Source organism: Oncorhynchus clarkii, unplaced genomic scaffold, assembly GCF_045791955.1.
Source record: "Oncorhynchus clarkii lewisi isolate Uvic-CL-2024 unplaced genomic scaffold, UVic_Ocla_1.0 unplaced_contig_13062_pilon_pilon, whole genome shotgun sequence".
Taxonomy (NCBI): Eukaryota; Metazoa; Chordata; class Actinopteri; order Salmoniformes; family Salmonidae; genus Oncorhynchus; species Oncorhynchus clarkii.
The window spans coordinates 120,390-147,403 of NW_027261140.1; the positions used below are offsets into that span (position 1 = coordinate 120,390).

The following is a 27,014-nucleotide window of genomic DNA, read 5'->3' on the forward strand; positions in this document are numbered from 1 at the left end:
TGGACTATAAATACATAACATTACCCTGACCAGATGGACTATAAATACATAACATTACCAATTAGTTTACCCTGACCAGATGGACTATAAATACATAATGTTACCCTGACCAGATGGACTATAAATACATAACGTTACCCTGACCAGATGGACTATAAATACATAACATTACCCTGACCAGATGGACTATAAATACATAACATTACCCTGACCAGATGGACTATAAATACATAACATTACCCTGACCAGATGGACTATAAATACATAACATTACCAATTAGTTTACCCTGACCAGATGGACTATAAATACATAATGTTACCCTGACCAGATGGACTATAAATACATAACATTACCCTGACCAGATGGACTATAAATACATAACATTACCCTGACCAGATGGACTATAAATACATAACATTACCCTGACCAGATGGACTATAAATACATAACATTACCCTGACCAGATGGACTATAAATACATAACGTTACCCTGACCAGATGGACTATAAATACATAACATTACCCTGACCAGATGGACTATAAATACATAACATTACCAATTAGTTTACCCTGACCAGATGGACTATAAATACATAATGTTACCCTGACCAGATGGACTATAAATACATAACATTACCCTGACCAGATGGACTATAAATACATAACATTACCCTGACCAGATGGACTATAAATACATAACGTTACCAATTAGTTTGCCCTGACCAGATGGACTATAAATACATAACATTACCCTGACCAGATGGACTATAAATACATAACATTACCCTGACCAGATGGACTATAAATACATAACATTACCCTGACCAGATGGACTATAAATACATAACGTTACCCTGACCAGATGGACTATAAATACATAACATTACCAATTAGTTTACCCTGACCAGATGGACTATAAATACATAACATTACCCTGACCAGATGGACTATAAATACATAACATTACCCTGACCAGATGGACTATAAATACATAACATTACCCTGACCAGATGGACTATAAATACATAACATTACCCTGACCAGATGGACTATAAATACATAACGTTACCCTGGCCAGATGGACTATAAATACATAACATTACCCTGACCAGATGGACTATAAAGACATAACATTACCCTGACCAGATGGACTATAAATACATAACATTACCCTGACCAGATGGACTATAAATACATAACATTACCCTGACCAGATGGACTATAAATACATAACATTACCCTGACCAGATGGACTATAAATACATAACATTACCCTGACCAGATGGACTATAAATACATAACGTTACCCTGACCAGATGGACTATAAATACATAACATTACCCTGACCAGATGGACTATAAATACATAACATTACCCTGACCAGATGGACTATAAATACATAACATTACCCTGACCAGATGGACTATAAATACATAACGTTACCCTGACCAGATGGACTATAAATACATAACATTACCCTGACCAGATGGACTATAAATACATAACATTACCCTGACCAGATGGACTATAAATACATAACGTTACCCTGACCAGATGGACTATAAATACATAACATTACCCTGACCAGATGGACTATAAATACATAAACCAGTTAGTTTACCCTGACCAGATGGACTATAAATACATAACATTACCCTGACCAGATGGACTATAAATACATAACATTACCCTGACCAGATGGACTATAAATACATAACATTACCCTGACCAGATGGACTATAAATACATAACATTACCCTGACTAGATGGACTATAAATACATAACATTACCCTGACCAGATGGACTATAAATACATAACATTACCCTGACCAGATGGACTATAAATACATAACGTTACCCTGACCAGGTGGACTATAAATACATAACATTACCCTGACCAGATGGACTATAAATACATAACGTTACCAATTAGTTTACCCTGACCAGATGAACTATAAATACATAACATTACCCTGACCAGATGGACTATAAATACATAACGTTACCCTGACCAGATGGACTATAAATACATAACATTACCCTGACCAGATGGACTATAAATACATAACGTCTAAGAGGACAGTAGTGATGTAGATGGTCCAGTCTAAGAGGACAGTAGTGATGTAGATGGTCCAGTCTAAGAGGACAGTAGTGATGTAGTTGGTCCAGTCTAAGAGGACAGTAGTGATGTAGATGGTCCAGTCTAAGAGGACAGTAGTGATGTAGATGGTCCAGTCTAAGAGGACAGTAGTGATGTAGATGGTCCAGTCTAAGAGGACAGTAGTGATGTAGTTGGTCCAGTCTAAGAGGACAGTAGTGATGTAGATGATACAGTCTAAGAGGACAGTAGTGATGTAGATGGTCCAGTCTAAGAGGACAGTAGTGATGTAGATGGTCCAGTCTAAGAGGACAGTAGTGATGTCGTTGGTCCAGTCTAAGAGGACAGTAGTGATGTAGATGGTCCAGTCTAAGAGGACAGTAGTGATGTCGTTGGTCCAGTCTAAGAGGACAGTAGTGATGTAGATGGTCCAGTCTAAGAGGACAGTAGTGATGTAGTTGGTCCAGTCTAAGAGGTCAGTAGTGTATTAGAGGTGGTGATGTAGATGGTCCAGTCTAAGAGGACAGTAGTGATGTAGATGGTCCAGTCTAAGAGGACAGTAGTGATGTAGATGGTCCAGTCTAAGAGGACAGTAGTGATGTAGATAGTCCAGTCTAAGAGGACAGTAGTGATGTAGATGGTCCAGTCTAAGAGGACAGTAGTGATGTCGTTGGTCCAGTCTAAGAGGACAGTAGTGATGTAGTTGGTCCAGTCTAAGAGGTCAGTAGTGTATTAGAGGTGGTGATGTAGATGGTCCAGTCTAAGAGGACAGTAGTGATGTAGATGGTCCGGTCTAAGAGGACAGTAGTGATGTAGATGGTCCAGTCTAAGAGGACAGTAGTGATGTAGATGGTCCAGTCTAAGAGGACAGTAGTGATGTAGATGGTCCAGTCTAAGAGGACAGTAGTGATGTAGATGGTCCAGTCTAAGAGGACAGTAGTGATGTAGATGGTCCAGTCTAAGAGGACAGTAGTGATGTAGATGGTCCAGTCTAAGAGGACAGTAGTGATGTAGATGGTCCAGTCTAAGAGGACAGTAGTGATGTAGATGGTCCAGTCTAAGAGGACAGTAGTGATGTAGATGGTCCAGTCTAAGAGGACAGTAGTGATGTAGATGGTCCAGTCTAAGAGGACAGTAGTGATGTAGATGGTCCAGTCTAAGAGGACAGTAGTGCATTAGAGGTAGTGATGTAGTTGGTCCAGTCTAAGATGTAGTTGTATTTCCTTGATTCCTTGTGTTCTCTCTCCTTGCGTACTTCTCTAAATAGATTAGAGGTTGTTTTGTGAAGGAAATGAGGAGAGGAATCAAAGAAATACAATGAGGAGAGGAATCAAGGGAATACAATGAGGGGACGAATCAAGGGAATACAATGAGGAGACGAATCAAGGGAATACAATGAGGGGACGAATCAAGGGAATACAATGAGGAGACGAATCAAGGGAATACAATGAGGGGACGAATCAAGGGAATACAACTCAAATTCACCCTGTGATGCTCCTGTACTGTATCTGTAAAGAATCAACAGTTGTCACAAATAATTCTCAGCCTGTGATGCTCCGGTACCTTTTAAAGGTGTGTTTTTACCATCAATGTGGTCTGGTTCCAGTACCTTGGTGTCTGTACTGGTGTCAGAGCTGAGGCGTGGGCTGGAGGCAGAGCGGATCATACCCAGGCCCGACTGAGGCGCCCCGCGGTTGGACTCCTGGCTTGGGTCGGTGGTACCTGAAGGCCCCAGGGTCACGGAGCTGCCTGCTTTACGAAGAGAGGTCCTCCAGGAGCCAGGGGCAGCACCAGGGGCTGAGCTAGGTGCTGCCTCTGGGGCTGGGGGCTTCCCTGGGTCCTGCTGCAGAAGGAGAGAGAGATGTACGATTCACTGATCAAATCAACTTAGATTAATGACCTGCCAACAGAGGTAATAAAAGACAATTTACCAAATCACTTTAAATAGTCAATAGCAGAGTGCACAGGTTGTTCATCTGAGTCCCCCCCAGGCCGTAGCTGACTCCATCACCAGGGAGATACCAAGTCATAGCTGCCCTACCCAGCATTCTGGCGTTTAAACACCAACAGAAACATACCTTTTTAACAGTGTTTCCTGAAGTGCTGGTTGCCATGGAGGTAGCATGGGGGGAGGAGCTGTTGCGTTTGTTGTTCAAGTTGTTGATGATCTCTCGGTTTTTGGCTTTCTCTGCAACAATCACCATAAGCCAGTTAATGACATGATTCTCTGCAACAATCACCATCAGCCAGTTAATGACATGATTCTCTGCAACAATCACCATCAGCCAGTTAATGACATGATTCTCTACAATAGAACAAGTCCACATGATTCTCTACAATAGAACAAGTCCACATGATTCCCTACAATAGAACAACTCCACATGATTCTCTACAATAGAACAACTCCACATGATTCCCTACAATAGAACAACTCCACATGATTCCCTACAATAGAACAACTCCACATGATTCCCTACAATAGAACAACTCCACATGATTCCCTACAATAGAACAACTCCACATGATTCCCTACAATAGAACAAGTCCACATGATTCCCTACAATAGAACAACTCCACATGATTCCCTACAATAGAACAACTCCACATGATTCCCTACAATAGAACTCCACATGATTCCCTACAATAGAACAACTCCACATGATTCCCTACAATAGAACAAGTCCACATGATTCCCTACAATAGAACAAGTCCACATGATTCCCTACAATAGAACAACTCCACATGATTCCCTACAATAGAACAACTCCACATGATTCCCTACAATAGAACTCCACATGATTCCCTACAATAGAACAACTCCACATGATTCCCTACAATAGAACAAGTCCACATGATTCCCTACAATAGAACAACTCCACATTGGGTTTCAGTCTTTTAGGTATCAGTCATGACAGGGTTTAGGTCCATTCCATTTCAATTCAGTAAACTCAAATGTTACTTCATGAATGGACTAGACTGAAATGCACTTGACACCAGGGAAACTTCATTTTCTCTCAGTCGCTCACCCGATTCTGCATCGCTCTCAGACTCGTCCTCCTCTTCTTCTGAACTGGAGCTGCTGGAGGCTTGGGCCTGTCCCTGTGTCCCATGCTGAGTCTGTACCCCCTCCTCATCCTCATCCTCAGCAGGGCTGCTGGTCAGGGCAGGGGGAGGGTGCTTCTCCCTCTCGTGGAGGCAGATCTTCTCTCGGCTGCTCATACGAGAGATTGAGGTCCTGCAGGGGAGAGGATGACAGGTAGGCATGGAGGAACCAATCAGTGACGGTGATCACTAAGGGCGAAGACAATCCGTGTGTGTGCGTAAACGAAAACAAACAAAACCAGGATTTGGACTGTAACTGGATCCTGTGTGGGAGACTGAGGGACAGCTTAACTATATGAATACTATTGGATGACCAGGCCATCACTGTAGATAACAACTGTGTCTGATTCTATTGGTAGAGAGGTGTCAGGTGGGTAACAGACAGTGTCTGATTCTATTGGTAGAGAGGTGTCAGGTGGGTAACAGACAGTGTGATTCTATTGGTAGAGAGGTGTCAGGTGGGTAACAGACAGTGTGATTCTATTGGTAGAGAGGTGTCAGGTGGGTAACAGACAGTGTGATTCTATTGGTAGAGGTGTCAGGTGGGTAACAGTCAGTGTCTGATTCTATTGGTAGAGAGGTGTCAGGTGGGTAGACCGCGTCTGATTCTACTGGTAGAGGTGTCAGGTGGGTAACAGACAGTGTCTGATTCTATTGGTAGAGAGGTGTCAGGTGGGTAACAGACAGTGTGATTCGATTGGTAGAGAGGTGTAAGGTGGGTAACAGACAGTGTGATTCTATTGGTAGAGAGGTGTCAGGTGGGTAACAGACAGTGTGATTCTACTGGTAGAGAGGTGTCAGGTGGGTAACAGACAGTGTCTAATTCTATTGGTAGAGAGGTGTCAGGTGGGTAACAGACAGTGTGATTCTATTGGTAGAGAGGTGTCAGGTGGGTAACAGACAGTGTGATTCTATTGGTAGAGAGGTGTCAGGTGGGTAACAGACAGTGTGATTCTACTGGTAGAGAGGTGTCAGGTGGGTAACAGAGTGTGATTCTATTGGTAGAGAGGTGTCAGGTGGGTAAAAGACAGTGTCTGATTCTCTTGGCTCATATCAGTAACACACTAAGCTACGTCTGTGGTTCTGTATCAGTGATTCCTAGGTGGGTAACAGACTGGCACAGACAACAGACATGCTGGGGCACTGACTTGCGTGGTCGAACCGATGCCATATTGATAGGAGGGCTGGTCTCGATGACAGGAGGCTGGGACAGCTTGGCTTTTTCTGTACGCAGCTAGAGAGATATACAGGAAGACATATACAGAGTAAATATACAGGAAGACATATACAGAGTAAATATACAGGAAGACATATACAGAGTAAATATACAGGAAGACATATACAGAGTAAATATACAGAGTCAATATACAGGAAGACATATACAGAGTAAATATACAGGAAGACATATACGGAGTAAATATACAGGAAGACATATACAGAGTAAATATACAGGAAGACATATACAGAGTAAATATACAGGAAGACATATACAGAGTAAATATACAGAGATATATACAGAGTAAATATAGAGGAAGACATATACAGAGTAAATATTTATTGATTTATTTATTTTCACCTTTATTTAACCAAGTAGGGAAGTTGAGAACAAGTTCTCATTTACAATTGCGACCTGGCCAAGATAAAGCAAAGCAGTTCGACACATACAACGACACAGAGTTACACATGGAGTAAAACAAACATACAGTCAATAATACAGTATAAACAAGTATATATATACAATGTGAGCAAATGAGGTGAGAAGGGAGGTAAAGGCAAAAAAAAGGCCATGGTGGCAAAGTAAATACAATATTGCAAGTAAAACACTGGAATGGTAGATTTGCAGTGGAAGAATGTGCAAAGTAGAAATAAAAATAATGGGGTGCAAAGGAGCAAAATAAATAAATAAATATTCTGTGAGCTGCTCTGACAGTTGGTGCTTAAAGCTAGTGGGGGAGATAAGTGTTTCCAGTTTCAGAGATTTTTGTAGTTCGTTCCAGTCATTGGCAGCAGAGAACTGGAAGGAGAGGCGGCCAAAGGAAGAATTGGCTTTGGGGTTCACCAGAGAGATATACCTGCTGGAGCACGTGCTACAGGTGGGTGCTGCTATGGTGACCAGCGAGCTGAGATAAGGGGGGACTTAACCTAGCAGGGTCTTGTAGATGACCTGGAGCCAGTAGGTTTGGCGACGAGTATGAAGTGAGGGCCAGCCAATAAGAGCGTACAGGTCGCAGTGGTGGGTAGTATATGGGGCTTTGGTGACAAAACGGATGGCACTGTGATAGACTGCATCCAGTTTGCTGAGTAGAGTGTTGGAGGCAATTTTGTAAATGACATCGCTGAAGTCAAGGATTGGTAGGATGGTCAGTTTTACAAGGGTATGTTTGGCAGCATGAGTGAAGGATGCTTTGTTGCGAAATAGGAAGCCAATTCTAGATTTAACTTTGGATTGGAGATGTTTGATGTGAGTCTGGAAGGAGAGTTTACAGTCTAACCAGACACCTAGGTATTTGTCCACATATTCTAAGTCAGAGCCGTCCAGAGTAGTGATGGACAGGCGAGCAGGTGCAGGCAGCGATCGGTTGAAGAGCATGCATTTAGTTTTACTCGTATTTAAGAGCAATTGGAGGCCATGGAAGGAGAGTTGTATGGCATTGAAGCTTGCCTGGAGGGTTGTTAACACAGTGTCCAAAGAAGGGCCAGAAGTTTACAGAACGGTGTCGTCTGCGTAGAGGTGAATCAGAGAATCACCAGCAGCAAGAGCGACATCATTGATGTAAACAGAGAAGAGAGTCGGTCCAAGAATTGAACCCCGTGGCACCCCCATAGAGACTGTCAGAGGTCCAGACAACAGGCCCTCCGATTTGACACACTGAACTCTATCAGAGAAGTAGTTGGTAAACCAGGCGAGGCAATCATTTCAGAAACCAAGGCTGTCAAGTCTGCCGAAGAGGATGTGGTGATTGACAGAGTCGAAAGCCTTGGCCAGGTCAATGAATACGGCTGCACAGTATTGTTTCTTATCGATGGCAGTTAAGATATAGTTTAGGACCTTGAGCGTGGCTGAGGTGCACCCATGACCAGCTCGGAAACAAGATTGCATAGCGGAGAAGGTATGGTGGGATTCGAAATGTTCGGTAATCTGTTTGTTGACTTGGCTTTCGAAGACCTTAGAAAGGCAGGGTAGGATAGATATAGGTCTGTAGTAGTTTGGGTCAAGAGTGTCCCCCCCTTTGAAGAAGGGGATGACAGCAGCTGCTTTCCAATCTTTGGGAATCTCAGACGACACGAAAGAGAGGTTGAACAGGCTAGTAATAGGGGTGGCAATAATTTCGGGAGAGTAAATATAGAGTAAATATACAGGAAAACATATACAGAGTAAATATACAGAGTAAATATACAGGAAGACATATACAGAGTAAATATACAGAGTCAATATACAGGAAGACATATACAGAGTAAATATACAGAGTCAATATACAGGAAGACATATACAGAGTAAATATACAGAGTCAATATACAGGAAGACATATACAGAGTAAATATACAGAGTCAATATACAGGAAGAAATATACAGAGTAAATATACAGGAAGACATATACAGAGTAAATATACAGGAAGACATACAGTACCAGTGAAAGTTTGGACACACCTACTCATTCAAGTGTTTCCCTTTAGTTTTACTATTTTATAAAATGTAGAATAGTGGAGACATCAACACTATGAAATAACACACATGGAATCATGTAGTAACAAAAAAGTGTTAAATAAACCAAAAATATATTTTATATTAATAGTAGTGCACTTTATAGGGCATAGGATGCCATTAGGACGGCGACAGAGACTTACAGAATTTTGTTTCTTTGTCAGCTCCTCCAGAGTGTCCACTAGGGTGTCATCTGCTACCTCTAGAGGGGTTTGTCCCTGGAACAAGGACACACATCATTTAGTGCATTGACATTATGAGTGTCCAAAATGGCACCCTATTCCCTGGATAATACACTACTTTAGTAGTGCGCTATATAGGGAATAGGGTTATATAGGGCTCTGGTCTAAAGTAGTGCACTATATAGGGAATAGGGTTCTATAGGGCTCTGGTCTAAAGTAGTGCACTATATAGGGAATAGGGTTCTATAGGGCCCTGGTCTAAAGTAGTGCACTATATAGGGAATAGGGTTCTGGTCTAAAGTAGTGCACTATATAGGGAATAGGGTTCCATTTGTGTAACAATACTGCTGAGTCAGCATGTAGTATAGATGTGATTACATTGCATGAGCCGTTACATACTCAGCGTGATTGAGATGCTCCGTGTCTGGGCACATAGGGAGACTAATACAGCCCCAGACTGGAGGTGTCATAATACCCATAAAACCTAGCGGTCAAACAGGGAAACGCTCGTTCCAATCGTTTTTCTACCATTCATTATCCTGATAGGGGAAAACCTGTAGGTGTGACTTTTCGATAACCGTGTAAATCTCTCTCGGACAAGGTGACTTTGATCAATAAAATGCAGCTGTATTTACTCTCAGATTGGAACATGCTAATTAGCATGCGGGGGGGGGGTGTACTTAATGCTTTGTACATTCAGGGAGTGCGTGTATCTTCTCCCACTCACCACGTTGTTGAGAGCAGCCATCTCACACATGTTGTCAGCCAGCAGAGAACACACCTCCTGCTGTCCCCAGTGAGCAGCAGCATGCAGGGCTGTCCAGCCATCCACATCACCACTGTCCAAATCCAGACCACACTGGAGCAGGACCCTGTGAGGGGGCGGGGGGGGGGGGGGGGGGGGGAGAGAGAGAGATGAACAGGGTGAGGGAGAGAGAGAGAGAGGAAGGGGAGAGAGAGAGAGACAGGAGAGGGAGAGAGAGAGACAGGAGAGGGAGAGAGATGGAGAGAGAGAGAGAGAGAGAGAGAGAAAGAGAGAGAGAGAGACAGGAGGGGGAGAGAGAGATGGAGAGAGAGAGAGAGAGAGAGAGAGAGAGAGAGAGAGAGAGAGAGAAAGAGAGAGAGAGACAGGAGGGGGAGAGAGATGGAGAGAGAGAGAGAGAGAGAGAGAGAGATGATGGTGAGAGACAGGGGAGGGGGAGTGAGATGAACAGGGTGAGGGAGAGAGAGAGGAAGGGGAGAGAGAGAGAGAGCGAGAGAGAGGGTGAGACAGGAGGGGGAGAGAGAGATGAAGAGAGATGAGGGTGAGACAGGAGGGGGAGAGAGATGAACAGGGTGAGGGAGAGAGAGAGAGGAAGGGGAGAGAAAGAGAGACAGGAGGGGGAGAGAGATGAACAGGGTGAGGGAGAGAGAGAGGAAGGGGAGAGAGAGAGAGAGAGAGAGAGAGAGGGTGAGACAGGAGGGGGAGAGAGAGATGAAGAGAGATGAGGGTGAGACAGGAGGGGGAGAGAGATGAACAGGGTGAGGGAGAGAGAGAGAGGAAGGGGAGAGAAAGAGAGACAGGAGGGGGAGAGAGATGAACAGGGTGAGGGAGAGAGAGAGGAAGGGGAGAGAGAGAGAGAGAGAGAGGGTGAGACAGGAGGGGGAGAGAGAGATGAAGAGAGATGAGGGTGAGACAGGAGGGGGAGAGAGACAGGAGGGGGAGAGATATGAAGAGGGAGAGAGAGACGAAGAGGAAGGGGAGAAAGAGAAGCAGACAACTAGAAAGAGGAGGAGGTTGAGGTAAGGCAAAATGTGAGGTGGTGATGAGGATGACTAACAATCGGGGCAACGTTGAGCATTTTTAGCATGTGTAGCATGTTTAGCATTTTTAGCATGTGTAGCATGTTTAGTATGTGTAGCATGTTTAGTATGTGTAGCATGTATAGTATGTGTAGCATGTATAGTATGTGTAGCATTTTTAGCATGTGTAGCATGTTTAGTATGTGTAGCATGTATAGTATGTGTAGCATGCATAGTATGTGTAGCATGTATAGTATGTGTAGCATGTATAGTATATGTAGCATGTTTAGCATGTTTAGCATGTGTAGCATGTTTAGCATGTTTAGCATGTTTAGTATGTGTAGCATGTTTAGCATGTTTAGTATGTGTAGCGTGTTTAGTATGTGTAGCATGTTTAGCATGTTTGGTATGCGTAGCATGTTTAGTACGCGTAGCATGTCTAGTATGTTTGGTATGCGTAGCATGTTTAGTACGTTTAGTATGCGTAGCATGTCTAGTACATTTAGTATGCGTAGCATGTCTAGTATGTTTGGTATGCGTAGCATGTTTAGTATGCGTAGCATGTTTACTATGTTTAGTAGCACCTGGCCCACTGACGAGCACCCGACCCACTGACTAGCACCTGATCCACTGACTAGCAACTGGCCCACTGACTAGCACCCGACCCACTGACTAGCACCTGACGAGCACCTGACCCACTGACTAGCACCCGACCCACTGACTAGCACCCGACCCACTGACTAGCACCCGACCCACTGACGGGCACCCGACCCACTGACGGGCACTTTGACTAGCACCCAACCCACTGACTAGCACTTTGACTAGCACCCAACCCACTGACTAGCACCCGACCCACTGACTAGCACCTAACCCACTGACTAGCGCCTGACGAGCACCCAACCCACTGACTAGCACCTAACCCACTGACTAGCGCCTGACGAGCACCCGACCCACTGACTAGCACCTGACTAGCACCTGACGAGCACCTGACCCACTGACTAGCACCTGACGAGCACCTCACCCACTGACTAGCACCTGACGAGCACCTCACCCACTGACTAGCACCTGACCCACTGACGAGCACCTGACCCACTCACTTCATGACCTCTATGTAGCCCTTGGCAGCGGCCACGTGCAGCGCTGTGGCCTTGGTGTTAGGATGAGGTGTCAGCACGCCACTTCCTGCCAGCACCGCGTTGGCATCCGCCAGCATCACCCGCTCTTCTTCCCGCCGTGCCATGTCCACGTCAACCCCTAAGAGAGAGGAAGAGGGACACAGGCAACAGATAGGGACCCAGACTACATAATAATCCCTAGTTGACCTGCTTCTAGAACACCCAGACTACATAATAATCCCTAGTTGACCTGCTTCTAGTATTATAGAACACCCAGACTACATAATAATCCCTAGTTGACCTGCTTCTAGTATTATAGAACACCCAGACTACATAATAATCCCTAGTTACCCTGCTTCTAGAACACCCAGACTACATAATAATCCCTAGTTACCCTGCTTCTAGAACACCCAGACTACATAATAATCCCTAGTTGACCTGCATCTAGAACACCCAGACTACATAATAATCCCTAGTTACCCTGCTTCTAGAACACCCAGACTACATAATAATCCCTAGTTGACCTGCTTCTAGAACACCCAGACTACATAATAATCCCTAGTTACCCTGCATCTAGAACACCCAGACTACATAATAATCCCTAGTTACCCTGCTTCTAGAACACCCAGCCTACATAATAATCCCTAGTTACCCTGCTTCTAGTATTATAGAACACCCAGACTACATAATAATCCCTAGTTACCCTGCTTCTAGTATTATAGAACACCCAGACTACATAATAATCCCTAGTTACCCTGCTTCTAGAATACCCAGACTACATAATAATCCCTAGTTACCCTGCTTCTAGAACACCCAGACTACATAATAATCCCTAGTTGACCTGCATCTAGAACACCCAGACTACATAATAATCCCTAGTTACCCTGCTTCTAGTATTATAGAACACCCAGACTACATAATAATCCCTAGTTACCCTGCTTCTAGAACACCCAGCCTACATAATAATCCCTAGTTACCCTGCTTCTAGAACACCCAGACTACATAATAATCCCTAGTTGACCTGCTTCTAGTATTATAGAACACCCAGACTACATAATAATCCCTAGTTGACCTGCTTCTAGTATTATAGAACACCCAGACTACATAATAATCCCTAGTTACCCTGCTTCTAGTATTATAGAACACCCAGACTACATAATAATCCCTAGTTGACCTGCTTCTAGAACACCCAGACTACATAATAATCCCTAGTTACCTGCTTCTAGTATTATAGAACACCCAGACTACATAATAATCTCTAGTTACCCTGCTTCTAGTATTATAGAACACCCAGACTACATAATAATCCCTAGTTGACCTGCATCTAGAACACCCAGACTACATAATAATCCCTAGTTACCCTGCTTCTAGAACACAAAGACTACATAATAATCCCTAGTTACCCTGCTTCTAGAACACAAAGACTACATAATAATCCCTAGTTACCCTGCATCTAGAACACCCAGACTAGATAATAATCCCTAGTTGACCTGCTTCTAGTATTATAGAACACCCAGACTACATAATAATCCCTAGTTACCCTGCTTCTAGAACACAAAGACTACATAATAATCCCTAGTTACCCTGCATCTAGAACACCCAGACTACATAATAATCCCTAGTTGACCTGCTTCTAGTATTATAGAACACCCAGACTACATAATAATCTCTAGTTACCCTGCTTCTAGTATTATAGAACACCCAGACTACATAATAATCCCTAGTTACCCTGCTTCTAGTATTATAGAACACCCAGACTACATAATAATCCCTAGTTACCCTGCTTCTAGAACACCCAGACTAGATAATAATCCCTAGTTGACCTGCTTCTAGTATTATAGAACACCCAGACTACATAATAATCCCTAGTTGACCTGCTTCTAGTATTATAGAACACCCAGACTACATAATAATCCCTAGTTACCCTGCTTCTAGTATTCTAGAACACCCAGACTACATAATAATCCCTAGTTACCCTGCTTCTAGTATTATAGAACACCCAGACTACATAATAATCCCTAGTTGACCTGCTTCTAGTATTATAGAACACCCAGACTACATAATAATCCCTAGTTACCCTGCTTCTAGTATTATAGAACACCCAGACTAGATAATAATCCCTAGTTACCTGCTTCTAGTATTATAGAACACCCAGACTACATAATAATCCCTAGTTGACCTGCTTCTAGTATTATAGAACACCCAGACTACATAATAATCCCTAGTTACCTGCTTCTAGAACACCCAGACTACATAATAATCCCTAGTTACCCTGCTTCTAGAACACCCAGCCTACATAATAATCCCTAGTTACCCTGCTTCTAGTATTATAGAACACCCAGACTACATAATAATCCCTAGTTACCCTGCATCTAGAACACCCAGACTACATAATAATCCCTAGTTACCCTGCTTCTAGAACACCCAGACTACATAATAATCCCTAGTTGACCTGCATATAGAACACCCAGACTACATAATAATCCCTAGTTACCCTGCATCTAGAACACCCAGACTACATAATAATCCCTAGTTGACCTGCATCTAGAACACCCAGACTACATAATAATCCCTAGTTGACCTGCATCTAGAACACCCAGACTACATAATAATCCCTAGTTACCCTGCATCTAGAACACCCAGACTACATAATAATCCCTAGTTACCCTGCATCTAGAACACCCAGACTACATAATAATCCCTAGTTGACCTGCTTCTAGTATTATAGAACACCAAGACTACATAATAATCCCTAGTTGACCTGCTTCTAGTATTATAGAACACCCAGACTACATAATAATCTCTAGTTACCCTGCTTCTAGTATTATAGAACACCCAGACTACATAATAATCCCTAGTTACCCTGCTTCTAGTATTATAGAACACCCAGACTACATAATAATCCCTAGTTACCCTGCTTCTAGAACACCCAGCCTACATAATAATCCCTAGTTGACCTGCATCTAGAACACCCAGACTAGATAATAATCCCTAGTTGACCTGCTTCTAGTATTATAGAACACCCAGACTACATAATAATCCCTAGTTGACCTGCTTCTAGTATTATAGAACACCCAGACTACATAATAATCTCTAGTTACCCTGCTTCTAGTATTATAGAACACCCAGACTACATAATAATCTCTAGTTACCCTGCTTCTAGAATTATAGAACACCCAGACTACATAATAATCCCTAGTTGACCTGCTTCTAGTATTATAGAACACCCAGACTACATAATAATCCCTAGTTTCCTGCATCTAGTATTATAGAACACCCAGACTACATAATAATTCCTAGTTACCCTGCTTCTAGAACACCCAGACTACATAATAATCCCTAGTTACCCTGCTTCTAGTATTATAGAACACCCAGACTACATAATAATCCCTAGTTACCCTGCATCTAGAACACCCAGACTACATAATAATCCCTAGTTGACCTGCTTCTAGAACACCCAGACTACATAATAATCCCTAGTTACCCTGCATCTAGAACACCCAGACTACATAATAATCCCTAGTTACCCTGCATCTAGAAAACCCAGACTACATAATAATCCCTAGTTACCCTGCATCTAGAACACCCAGACTACATAATAATCCCTAGTTACCCTGCTTCTAGTATTATAGAACACCCAGACTACATAATAATCCCTAGTTACCCTGCATCTAGAACATCCAGACTACATAATAATCCCTAGTTACCCTGCATCTAGAACACCCAGACTACATAATAATCCCTAGTTACCCTGCATCTAGAACACCCAGACTACATAATAATCCCTAGTTACCCTGCTTCTAGTATTATAGAACACCCAGACTACATAATAATCCCTAGTTGACCTGCTTCTAGTATAATAGAACACCCAGACTACATAATAATCCCTAGTTACCCTGCTTCTAGTATTATAGAACACCCAGACTACATAATAATCCCTAGTTGACCTGCATCTAGAACACCCAGACTAGATAATAATCCCTAGTTGACCTGCTTCTAGTATTATAGAACACCCAGACTACATAATAATCCCTAGTTACCCTGCTTCTAGAACACCCAGACTACATAATAATCCCTAGTTACCCTGCTTCTAGAACACCCAGACTACATAATAATCCCTAGTTACCCTGCTTCTAGAACACCCAGACTAGATAATAATCCCTAGTTACCCTGCATCTAGAACACCCAGACTACATAATAATCCCTAGTTACCCTGCTTCTAGTATTATAGAACACCCAGACTACATAATAATCCCTAGTTACCTGCTTCTAGTATTATATAACACCCAGACTACATAATAATCCCTAGTTACCCTGCTTCTAGTATTATATAACACCCAGACTACATAATAATCCCTAGTTGACCTGCTTCTAGAACACCCAGACTACATAATAATCCCTAGTTACCCTGCATCTAGAACACCCAGACTACATAATAATCCCTAGTTACCCTGCATCTAGAACACCCAGACTACATAATAATCCCTAGTTACCCTGCATCTAGAACACCCAGACTACATAATAATCCCTAGTTACCCTGCTTCTAGTATTATAGAACACCCAGACTACATAATAATCCCTAGTTACCCTGCTTCTAGAACACCCAGACTACATAATAATCCCTAGTTACCCTGCATCTAGAACATCCAGACTACATAATAATCCCTAGTTACCCTGCATCTAGAACACCCAGACTACATAATAATCCCTAGTTACCCTGCTTCTAGTATTATAGAACACCCAGACTACATAATAATCCCTAGTTACCCTGCTTCTAGAACACCCAGACTAGATAATAATCCCTAGTTGACCTGCTTCTAGTATTATAGAACACCCAGACTACATAATAATCCCTAGTTACCCTGCATCTAGAACACCCAGACTACATAATAATCCCTAGTTACCCTGCTTCTAGAACACCCAGACTACATAATAATCCCTAGTTACCCTGCTTCTAGTATTATAGAACACCCAGACTACATAATAATCCCTAGTTACCCTGCTTCTAGAACACCCAGACTACATAATAATCCCTAGTTACCCTGCTTCTAGTATTATAGAACACCCAGACTACATAATAATCCCTAGTTACCCTGCTTCTAGTATTATAGAACACCCAGACTACATAATAATCCCTAGTTACCCTGCTTCTAGAACACCCAGACTACATAATAATCCCTAGTTGACCTGCATCTAGAACACCCAGACTACATAATAATCCCTAGTTACCCTGCTTCTAGTATTATAGAACACCCAGACTACATAATAATCCCTAGTTACCCTGCTTCTAGTATTATAGAACACCCAGACTACATAATAATCCCTAGTTGACCTGCTTCTAGAACACCCAGACTACATAATAATCCCTAGTTACCTGCTTCTAGTATTATAGAACACCCAGACTACATAATAATCTCTAGTTACCCTGCTTCTAGTATTATAGAACACCCAGACTACATAATAATCCCTAGTTGACCTGCATCTAGAACACCCAGACTACATAATAATCCCTAGTTACCCTGCTTCTAGAACACAAAGACTACATAATAATCCCTAGTTACCCTGCTTCTAGAACACAAAGACTACATAATAATCCCTAGTTACCCTGCATCTAGAACACCCAGACTACATAATAATCCCTAGTTGACCTGCTTCTAGTATTATAGAACACCCAGACTACATAATAATCTCTAGTTACCCTGCTTCTAGTATTATAGAACACCCAGACTACATAATAATCCCTAGTTACCCTGCTTCTAGTATTATAGAACACCCAGACTACATAATAATCCCTAGTTACCCTGCTTCTAGAACACCCAGCCTACATAATAATCCCTAGTTGACCTGCATCTAGAACACCCAGACTAGATAATAATCCCTAGTTGACCTGCTTCTAGTATTATAGAACACCCAGACTACATAATAATCCCTAGTTGACCTGCTTCTAGTATTATAGAACACCCAGACTACATAATAATCCCTAGTTGACCTGCTTCTAGTATTATAGAACACCCAGACTACATAATAATCTCTAGTTACCCTGCTTCTAGTATTATAGAACACCCAGACTACATAATAATCTCTAGTTACCCTGCTTCTAGAATTATAGAACACCCAGACTACATAATAATCCCTAGTTGACCTGCTTCTAGTATTATAGAACACCCAGACTACATAATAATCCCTAGTTTCCTGCATCTAGTATTATAGAACACCCAGACTACATAATAATTCCTAGTTACCCTGCTTCTAGAACACCCAGACTACATAATAATCCCTAGTTACCCTGCTTCTAGTATTATAGAACACCCAGACTACATAATAATCCCTAGTTACCCTGCATCTAGAACACCCAGACTACATAATAATCCCTAGTTACCCTGCATCTAGAAAACCCAGACTACATAATAATCCCTAGTTACCCTGCATCTAGAACACCCAGACTACATAATAATCCCTAGTTACCCTGCTTCTAGTATTATAGAACACCCAGACTACATAATAATCCCTAGTTACCCTGCATCTAGAACATCCAGACTACATAATAATCCCTAGTTACCCTGCATCTAGAACACCCAGACTACATAATAATCCCTAGTTACCCTGCATCTAGAACACCCAGACTACATAATAATCCCTAGTTACCCTGCTTCTAGTATTATAGAACACCCAGACTACATAATAATCCCTAGTTGACCTGCTTCTAGTATTATAGAACACCCAGACTACATAATAATCCCTAGTTACCCTGCTTCTAGTATTATAGAACACCCAGACTACATAATAATCCCTAGTTGACCTGCATCTAGAACACCCAGACTAGATAATAATCCCTAGTTGACCTGCTTCTAGTATTATAGAACACCCAGACTACATAATAATCCCTAGTTACCCTGCTTCTAGAACACCCAGACTACATAATAATCCCTAGTTACCCTGCTTCTAGAACACCCAGACTAGATAATAATCCCTAGTTACCCTGCATCTAGAACACCCAGACTACATAATAATCCCTAGTTACCCTGCTTCTAGTATTATAGAACACCCAGACTACATAATAATCCCTAGTTACCTGCTTCTAGTATTATATAACACCCAGACTACATAATAATCCCTAGTTACCCTGCTTCTAGTATTATATAACACCCAGACTACATAATAATCCCTAGTTGACCTGCTTCTAGAACACCCAGACTACATAATAATCCCTAGTTACCCTGCATCTAGAACACCCAGACTACATAATAATCCCTAGTTACCCTGCATCTAGAACACCCAGACTACATAATAATCCCTAGTTACCCTGCATCTAGAACACCCAGACTACATAATAATCCCTAGTTACCCTGCTTCTAGTATTATAGAACACCCAGACTACATAATAATCCCTAGTTACCCTGCTTCTAGAACACCCAGACTACATAATAATCCCTAGTTACCCTGCATCTAGAACATCCAGACTACATAATAATCCCTAGTTACCCTGCATCTAGAACACCCAGACTACATAATAATCCCTAGTTACCCTGCTTCTAGTATTATAGAACACCCAGACTACATAATAATCCCTAGTTACCCTGCTTCTAGAACACCCAGACTAGATAATAATCCCTAGTTGACCTGCTTCTAGTATTATAGAACACCCAGACTACATAATAATCCCTAGTTACCCTGCATCTAGAACACCCAGACTACATAATAATCCCTAGTTACCCTGCTTCTAGAACACCCAGACTACATAATAATCCCTAGTTACCCTGCTTCTAGTATTATAGAACACCCAGACTACATAATAATCCCTAGTTACCCTGCTTCTAGAACACCCAGACTACATAATAATCCCTAGTTACCCTGCTTCTAGTATTATAGAACACCCAGACTACATAATAATCCCTAGTTACCCTGCTTCTAGTATTATAGAACACCCAGACTACATAATAATCCCTAGTTACCCTGCTTCTAGAACACCCAGACTACATAATAATCCCTAGTTGACCTGCATCTAGAACACCCAGACTACATAATAATCCCTAGTTACCCTGCTTCTAGTATTATAGAACACCCAGACTACATAATAATCCCTAGTTACCCTGCTTCTAGTATTATAGAACACCCAGACTACATAATAATCCCTAGTTGACCTGCTTCTAGAACACCCAGACTACATAATAATCCCTAGTTACCTGCTTCTAGTATTATAGAACACCCAGACTACATAATAATCTCTAGTTACCCTGCTTCTAGTATTATAGAACACCCAGACTACATAATAATCCCTAGTTGACCTGCATCTAGAACACCCAGACTACATAATAATCCCTAGTTACCCTGCTTCTAGAACACAAAGACTACATAATAATCCCTAGTTACCCTGCTTCTAGAACACAAAGACTACATAATAATCCCTAGTTACCCTGCATCTAGAACACCCAGACTACATAATAATCCCTAGTTGACCTGCTTCTAGTATTATAGAACACCCAGACTACATAATAATCTCTAGTTACCCTGCTTCTAGTATTATAGAACACCCAGACTACATAATAATCCCTAGTTACCCTGCTTCTAGTATTATAGAACACCCAGACTACATAATAATCCCTAGTTACCCTGCATCTAGAACACCCAGACTACATAATAATCCCTAGTTGACCTGCTTCTAGTATTATAGAACACCCAGACTACATAATAATCCCTAGTTACCCTGCTTCTAGAACACCCAGACTAGATAATAATCCCTAGTTGACCTGCTTCTAGTATTATAGAACACCCAGACTACATAATAATCCCTAGTTGACCTGCTTCTAGTATTATAGAACACCCAGACTACATAATAATCCCTAGTTACCCTGCTTCTAGTATTCTAGAACACCCAGACTACATAATAATCCCTAGTTACCCTGCTTCTAGTATTATAGAACACCCAGACTACATAATAATCCCTAGTTGACCTGCTTCTAGTATTATAGAACACCCAGACTACATAATAATTCCTAGTTACCCTGCTTCTAGAACACCCAGACTACATAATAATCCCTAGTTGACCTGCTTCTAGTATTATAGAACACCCAGACTACATAATAATCCCTAGTTGACCTGCTTCTAGTATTATAGAACACCCAGACTACATAATAATCCCTAGTTGACCTGCTTCTAGTATTATAGAACACCCAGACTACATAATAATCCCTAGTTGACCTGCTTCTAGTATTATAGAACACCCAGACTACATAATAATCCCTAGTTACCTGCTTCTAGAACACCCAGACTACATAATAATCCCTAGTTACCCTGCATCTAGAACACCCAGACTACATAATAATCCCTAGTTACCCTGCTTCTAGTATTATAGAACACCCAGACTACATAATAATCCCTAGTTACCCTGCTTCTAGTATTATAGAACACCCAGACTACATAATAATCCCTAGTTACCCTGCTTCTAGTATTATAGAACACCCAGACTACATAATAATCCCTAGTTGACCTGCTTCTAGTATTATAGAACACCCAGCCTACATAATAATCCCTAGTTACCCTGCTTCTAGTATTATAGAACACCCAGACTAGATAATAATCCCTAGTTACCTGCTTCTAGTATTATAGAACACCCAGACTACATAATAATCCCTAGTTGACCTGCTTCTAGTATTATAGAACACCCAGACTAGATAATAATCCCTAGTTACCTGCTTCTAGTATTATAGAACACCCAGACTACATAATAATCCCTAGTTGACCTGCTTCTAGTATTATAGAACACCCAGACTACATAATAATCCCTAGTTACCCTGCTTCTAGAACACCCAGACTACATAATAATCCCTAGTTGACCTGCATATAGAACACCCAGACTACATAATAATCCCTAGTTGACCTGCATCTAGAACACCCAGACTACATAATAATCCCTAGTTACCCTGCATCTAGAACACCCAGACTACATAATAATCCCTAGTTACCCTGCATCTAGAACACCCAGACTACATAATAATCCCTAGTTACCCTGCATCTAGAACACCCAGACTACATAATAATCCCTAGTTGACCTGCTTCTAGTATTATAGAACACCCAGACTACATAATAATCCCTAGTTGACCTGCTTCTAGTATTATAGAACACCCAGACTACATAATAATCTCTAGTTACCCTGCTTCTAGTATTATAGAACACCCAGACTACATAATAATCCCTAGTTACCCTGCTTCTAGTATTATAGAACACCCAGACTACATAACAATCCCTAGTTACCCTGCTTCTAGTATTATAGAACACCCAGACTACATAATAATCCCTAGTTACCCTGCTTCTAGAACACCCAGCCTACATAATAATCCCTAGTTGACCTGCATCTAGAACACCCAGACTAGATAATAATCCCTAGTTGACCTGCTTCTAGTATTATAGAACACCCAGACTACATAATAATCCCTAGTTGACCTGCTTCTAGTATTATAGAACACCCAGACTACATAATAATCCCTAGTTGACCTGCTTCTAGTATTATAGAACACCCAGACTACATAATAATCTCTAGTTACCCTGCTTCTAGTATTATAGAACACCCAGACTACATAATAATCTCTAGTTACCCTGCTTCTAGAATTATAGAACACCCAGACTACATAATAATCCCTAGTTGACCTGCTTCTAGTATTATAGAACACCCAGACTACATAATAATCCCTAGTTTCCTGCATCTAGTATTATAGAACACCCAGACTACATAATAATTCCTAGTTACCCTGCTTCTAGAACACCCAGACTACATAATAATCCCTAGTTACCCCGCTTCTAGTATTATAGAACACCCAGACTACATAATAATCCCTAGTTACCCTGCATCTAGAACACCCAGACTACATAATAATCCCTAGTTGACCTGCTTCTAGAACACCCAGACTACATAATAATCCCTAGTTACCCTGCATCTAGAACACCCAGACTACATAATAATCCCTAGTTACCCTGCATCTAGAACACCCAGACTACATAATAATCCCTAGTTACCCTGCTTCTAGTATTATAGAACACCCAGACTACATAATAATCCCTAGTTACCCTGCATCTAGAACATCCAGACTACATAATAATCCCTAGTTACCCTGCATCTAGAACACCCAGACTACATAATAATCCCTAGTTACCCTGCATCTAGAACACCCAGACTACATAATAATCCCTAGTTACCCTGCTTCTAGAACACCCAGACTACATAATAATCCCTAGTTGACCTGCATCTAGAACACCCAGACTAGATAATAATCCCTAGTTGACCTGCTTCTAGTATTATAGAACACCCAGACTACATAATAATCCCTAGTTACCCTGCTTCTAGAACACCCAGACTACATAATAATCCCTAGTTACCCTGCTTCTAGAACACCCAGACTACATAATAATCCCTAGTTACCCTGCTTCTAGAACACCCAGACTAGATAATAATCCCTAGTTACCCTGCATCTAGAACACCCAGACTACATAATAATCCCTAGTTACCCTGCTTCTAGTATTATAGAACACCCAGACTACATAATAATCCCTAGTTACCTGCTTCTAGTATTATATAACACCCAGACTAGATAATAATCCCTAGTTACCTGCTTCTAGTATTATAGAACACCCAGACTACATAATAATCCCTAGTTGACCTGCTTCTAGTATTATAGAACACCCAGACTACATAATAATCCCTAGTTACCCTGCTTCTAGAACACCCAGACTACATAATAATCCCTAGTTGACCTGCATATAGAACACCCAGACTACATAATAATCCCTAGTTGACCTGCATCTAGAACACCCAGACTACATAATAATCCCTAGTTACCCTGCATCTAGAACACCCAGACTACATAATAATCCCTAGTTACCCTGCATCTAGTATTATAGAACACCCAGACTACATAATAATCCCTAGTTACCCTGCATCTAGAACACCCAGACTACATAATAATCCCTAGTTACCCTGCTTCTAGTATTATAGAACACCCAGACTACATAATAATCCCTAGTTACCCTGCATCTAGAACACCCAGACTACATAATAATCCCTAGTTACCCTGCATCTAGAACACCCAGACTACATAATAATCCCTAGTTACCCTGCTTCTAGAACACCCAGACTACATAATAATCCCTAGTTGACCTGCATCTAGAACACCCAGACTAGATAATAATCCCTAGTTGACCTGCTTCTAGTATTATAGAACACCCAGACTACATAATAATCCCTAGTTACCCTGCTTCTAGAACACCCAGACTACATAATAATCCCTAGTTACCCTGCTTCTAGAACACCCAGACTACATAATAATCCCTAGTTACCCTGCTTCTAGAACACCCAGACTAGATAATAATCCCTAGTTACCCTGCATCTAGAACACCCAGACTACATAATAATCCCTAGTTACCCTGCTTCTAGTATTATAGAACACCCAGACTACATAATAATCCCTAGTTACCTGCTTCTAGTATTATATAACACCCAGACTAGATAATAATCCCTAGTTACCTGCTTCTAGTATTATAGAACACCCAGACTACATAATAATCCCTAGTTGACCTGCTTCTAGTATTATAGAACACCCAGACTACATAATAATCCCTAGTTACCCTGCTTCTAGAACACCCAGACTACATAATAATCCCTAGTTGACCTGCATATAGAACACCCAGACTACATAATAATCCCTAGTTGACCTGCATCTAGAACACCCAGACTACATAATAATCCCTAGTTACCCTGCATCTAGAACACCCAGACTACATAATAATCCCTAGTTACCCTGCATCTAGAACACCCAGACTACATAATAATCCCTAGTTACCCTGCATCTAGAACACCCAGACTACATAATAATCCCTAGTTGACCTGCTTCTAGTATTATAGAACACCCAGACTACATAATAATCCCTAGTTGACCTGCTTCTAGTATTATAGAACACCCAGACTACATAATAATCTCTAGTTACCCTGCTTCTAGTATTATAGAACACCCAGACTACATAATAATCCCTAGTTACCCTGCTAGTATTCTAGAACACCCAGACTACATAATAATCCCTAGTTACCCTGCTTCTAGAACACCCAGACTACATAATAATCCCTAGTTGACCTGCATCTAGAACACCCAGACTACATAATAATCCCTAGTTGACCTGCCTGTATTCTAGAACACCCAGACTACATAATAATCCCTAGTTGACCTGCTTCTAGTATTATAGAACACCCAGACTACATAATAATCCCTAGTTGACCTGCTTCTAGTATTATAGAACACCCAGACTACATAATAATCCCTAGTTACCCTGCTTCTAGTATTATAGAACACCCAGACTACATAATAATCTCTAGTTACCCTGCTTCTAGAATTATAGAACACCCAGACTACATAATAATCCCTAGTTGACCTGCTTCTAGTATTATAGAACACCCAGACTACATAATAATCCCTAGTTTCCTGCATCTAGTATTATAGAACACCCAGACTACATAATAATCCCTAGTTACCTGCTTCTAGAACACCCAGACTACATAATAATCCCTAGTTACCCTGCTTCTAGTATTATAGAACACCCAGACTACATAATAATCCCTAGTTACCCTGCATCTAGAACACCCAGACTACATAATAATCCCTAGTTGACCTGCTTCTAGAACACCCAGACTACATAATAATCCCTAGTTACCCTGCATCTAGAACACCCAGACTACATAATAATCCCTAGTTACCCTGCATCTAGAACACCCAGACTACATAATAATCCCTAGTTACCCTGCATCTAGAACACCCAGACTACATAATAATCCCTAGTTACCCTGCTTCTAGTATTATAGAACACCCAGACTACATAATAATCCCTAGTTACCCCTGCATCTAGAACACCCAGACTACATAATAATCCCTAGTTACCCTGCATCTAGAACACCCAGACTACATAATAATCCCTAGTTACCCTGCATCTAGAACACCCAGACTACATAATAATCCCTAGTTACCCTGCTTCTAGAACACCCAGACTACATAATAATCCCTAGTTGACCTGCATCTAGAACACCCAGACTACATAATAATCCCTAGTTGACCTGCTTCTAGTATTATAGAACACCCAGACTACATAATAATCCCTAGTTACCCTGCTTCTAGAACACCCAGACTACATAATAATCCCTAGTTACCCTGCTTCTAGAACACCCAGACTACATAATAATCCCTAGTTACCCTGCTTCTAGAACACCCAGACTACATAATAATCCCTAGTTACCCTGCTTCATTCTAGAACACCCAGACTACATAATAATCCCTAGTTACCCTGCTTCTAGTATTATAGAACACCCAGACTACATAATAATCCCTAGTTACCCTGCTTCTAGTATTATAGAACACCCAGACTACATAATAATCCCTAGTTACCCTGCTAGTATTCTAGAACACCCAGACTACATAATAATCCCTAGTTGACCTGCTTCTAGAACACCCAGACTACATAATAATCCCTAGTTACCCTGCATCTAGAACACCCAGACTACATAATAATCCCTAGTTACCCTGCATCTAGAACACCCAGACTACATAATAATCCCTAGTTACCCTGCATCTAGAACACCCAGACTACATAATAATCCCTAGTTACCCTGCATCTAGAACACCCAGACTACATAATAATCCCTAGTTACCCTGCATCTAGAACACCCAGACTACATAATAATCCCTAGTTACCCTGCTTCTAGTATTATAGAACACCCAGACTACATAATAATCCCTAGTTACCCTGCTCTAGAACACCCAGTAGTTACCCTATAGAACACCCAGACTACATAATAATCCCTAGTTACCCTGCTTCTAGAACACCCAGACTACATAATAATCCCTAGTTACCTGCTTCTAGTACCTGCTTCTAGAACACCCAGACTACATAATAATCCCTAGTTGCTTCTAGAACACCTGCTTCTAGTACCTGCTTCTTATTAGAACACCCAGACTACATAATAATCCCTAGTTACACCTGCTTCTAGTATTATAGAA

General features: G+C 41.5%; 1 protein-coding gene across 1 annotated transcript in view; it reads right to left on the reverse strand.

Moving 5' to 3' along the window:
* Positions 1-27,014, reverse strand: part of LOC139405206 (protein phosphatase 1 regulatory subunit 12A-like) — a 95,881-nt gene that overhangs the window by 48,550 nt on the left and 20,317 nt on the right. Inside the window, exons 4-10 of the mRNA XM_071147635.1 lie at positions 11,967-12,123; positions 9,815-9,959; positions 9,049-9,123; positions 6,351-6,436; positions 5,127-5,335; positions 4,179-4,288; positions 3,710-3,943 (exon numbers count right to left, since the gene is read on the reverse strand). Of these exons, the coding sequence (XP_071003736.1) occupies positions 3,710-3,943; positions 4,179-4,288; positions 5,127-5,335; positions 6,351-6,436; positions 9,049-9,123; positions 9,815-9,959; positions 11,967-12,123 (1,016 nt within the window). The remainder of the gene's footprint in view (positions 1-3,709; positions 3,944-4,178; positions 4,289-5,126; positions 5,336-6,350; positions 6,437-9,048; positions 9,124-9,814; positions 9,960-11,966; positions 12,124-27,014) is intronic.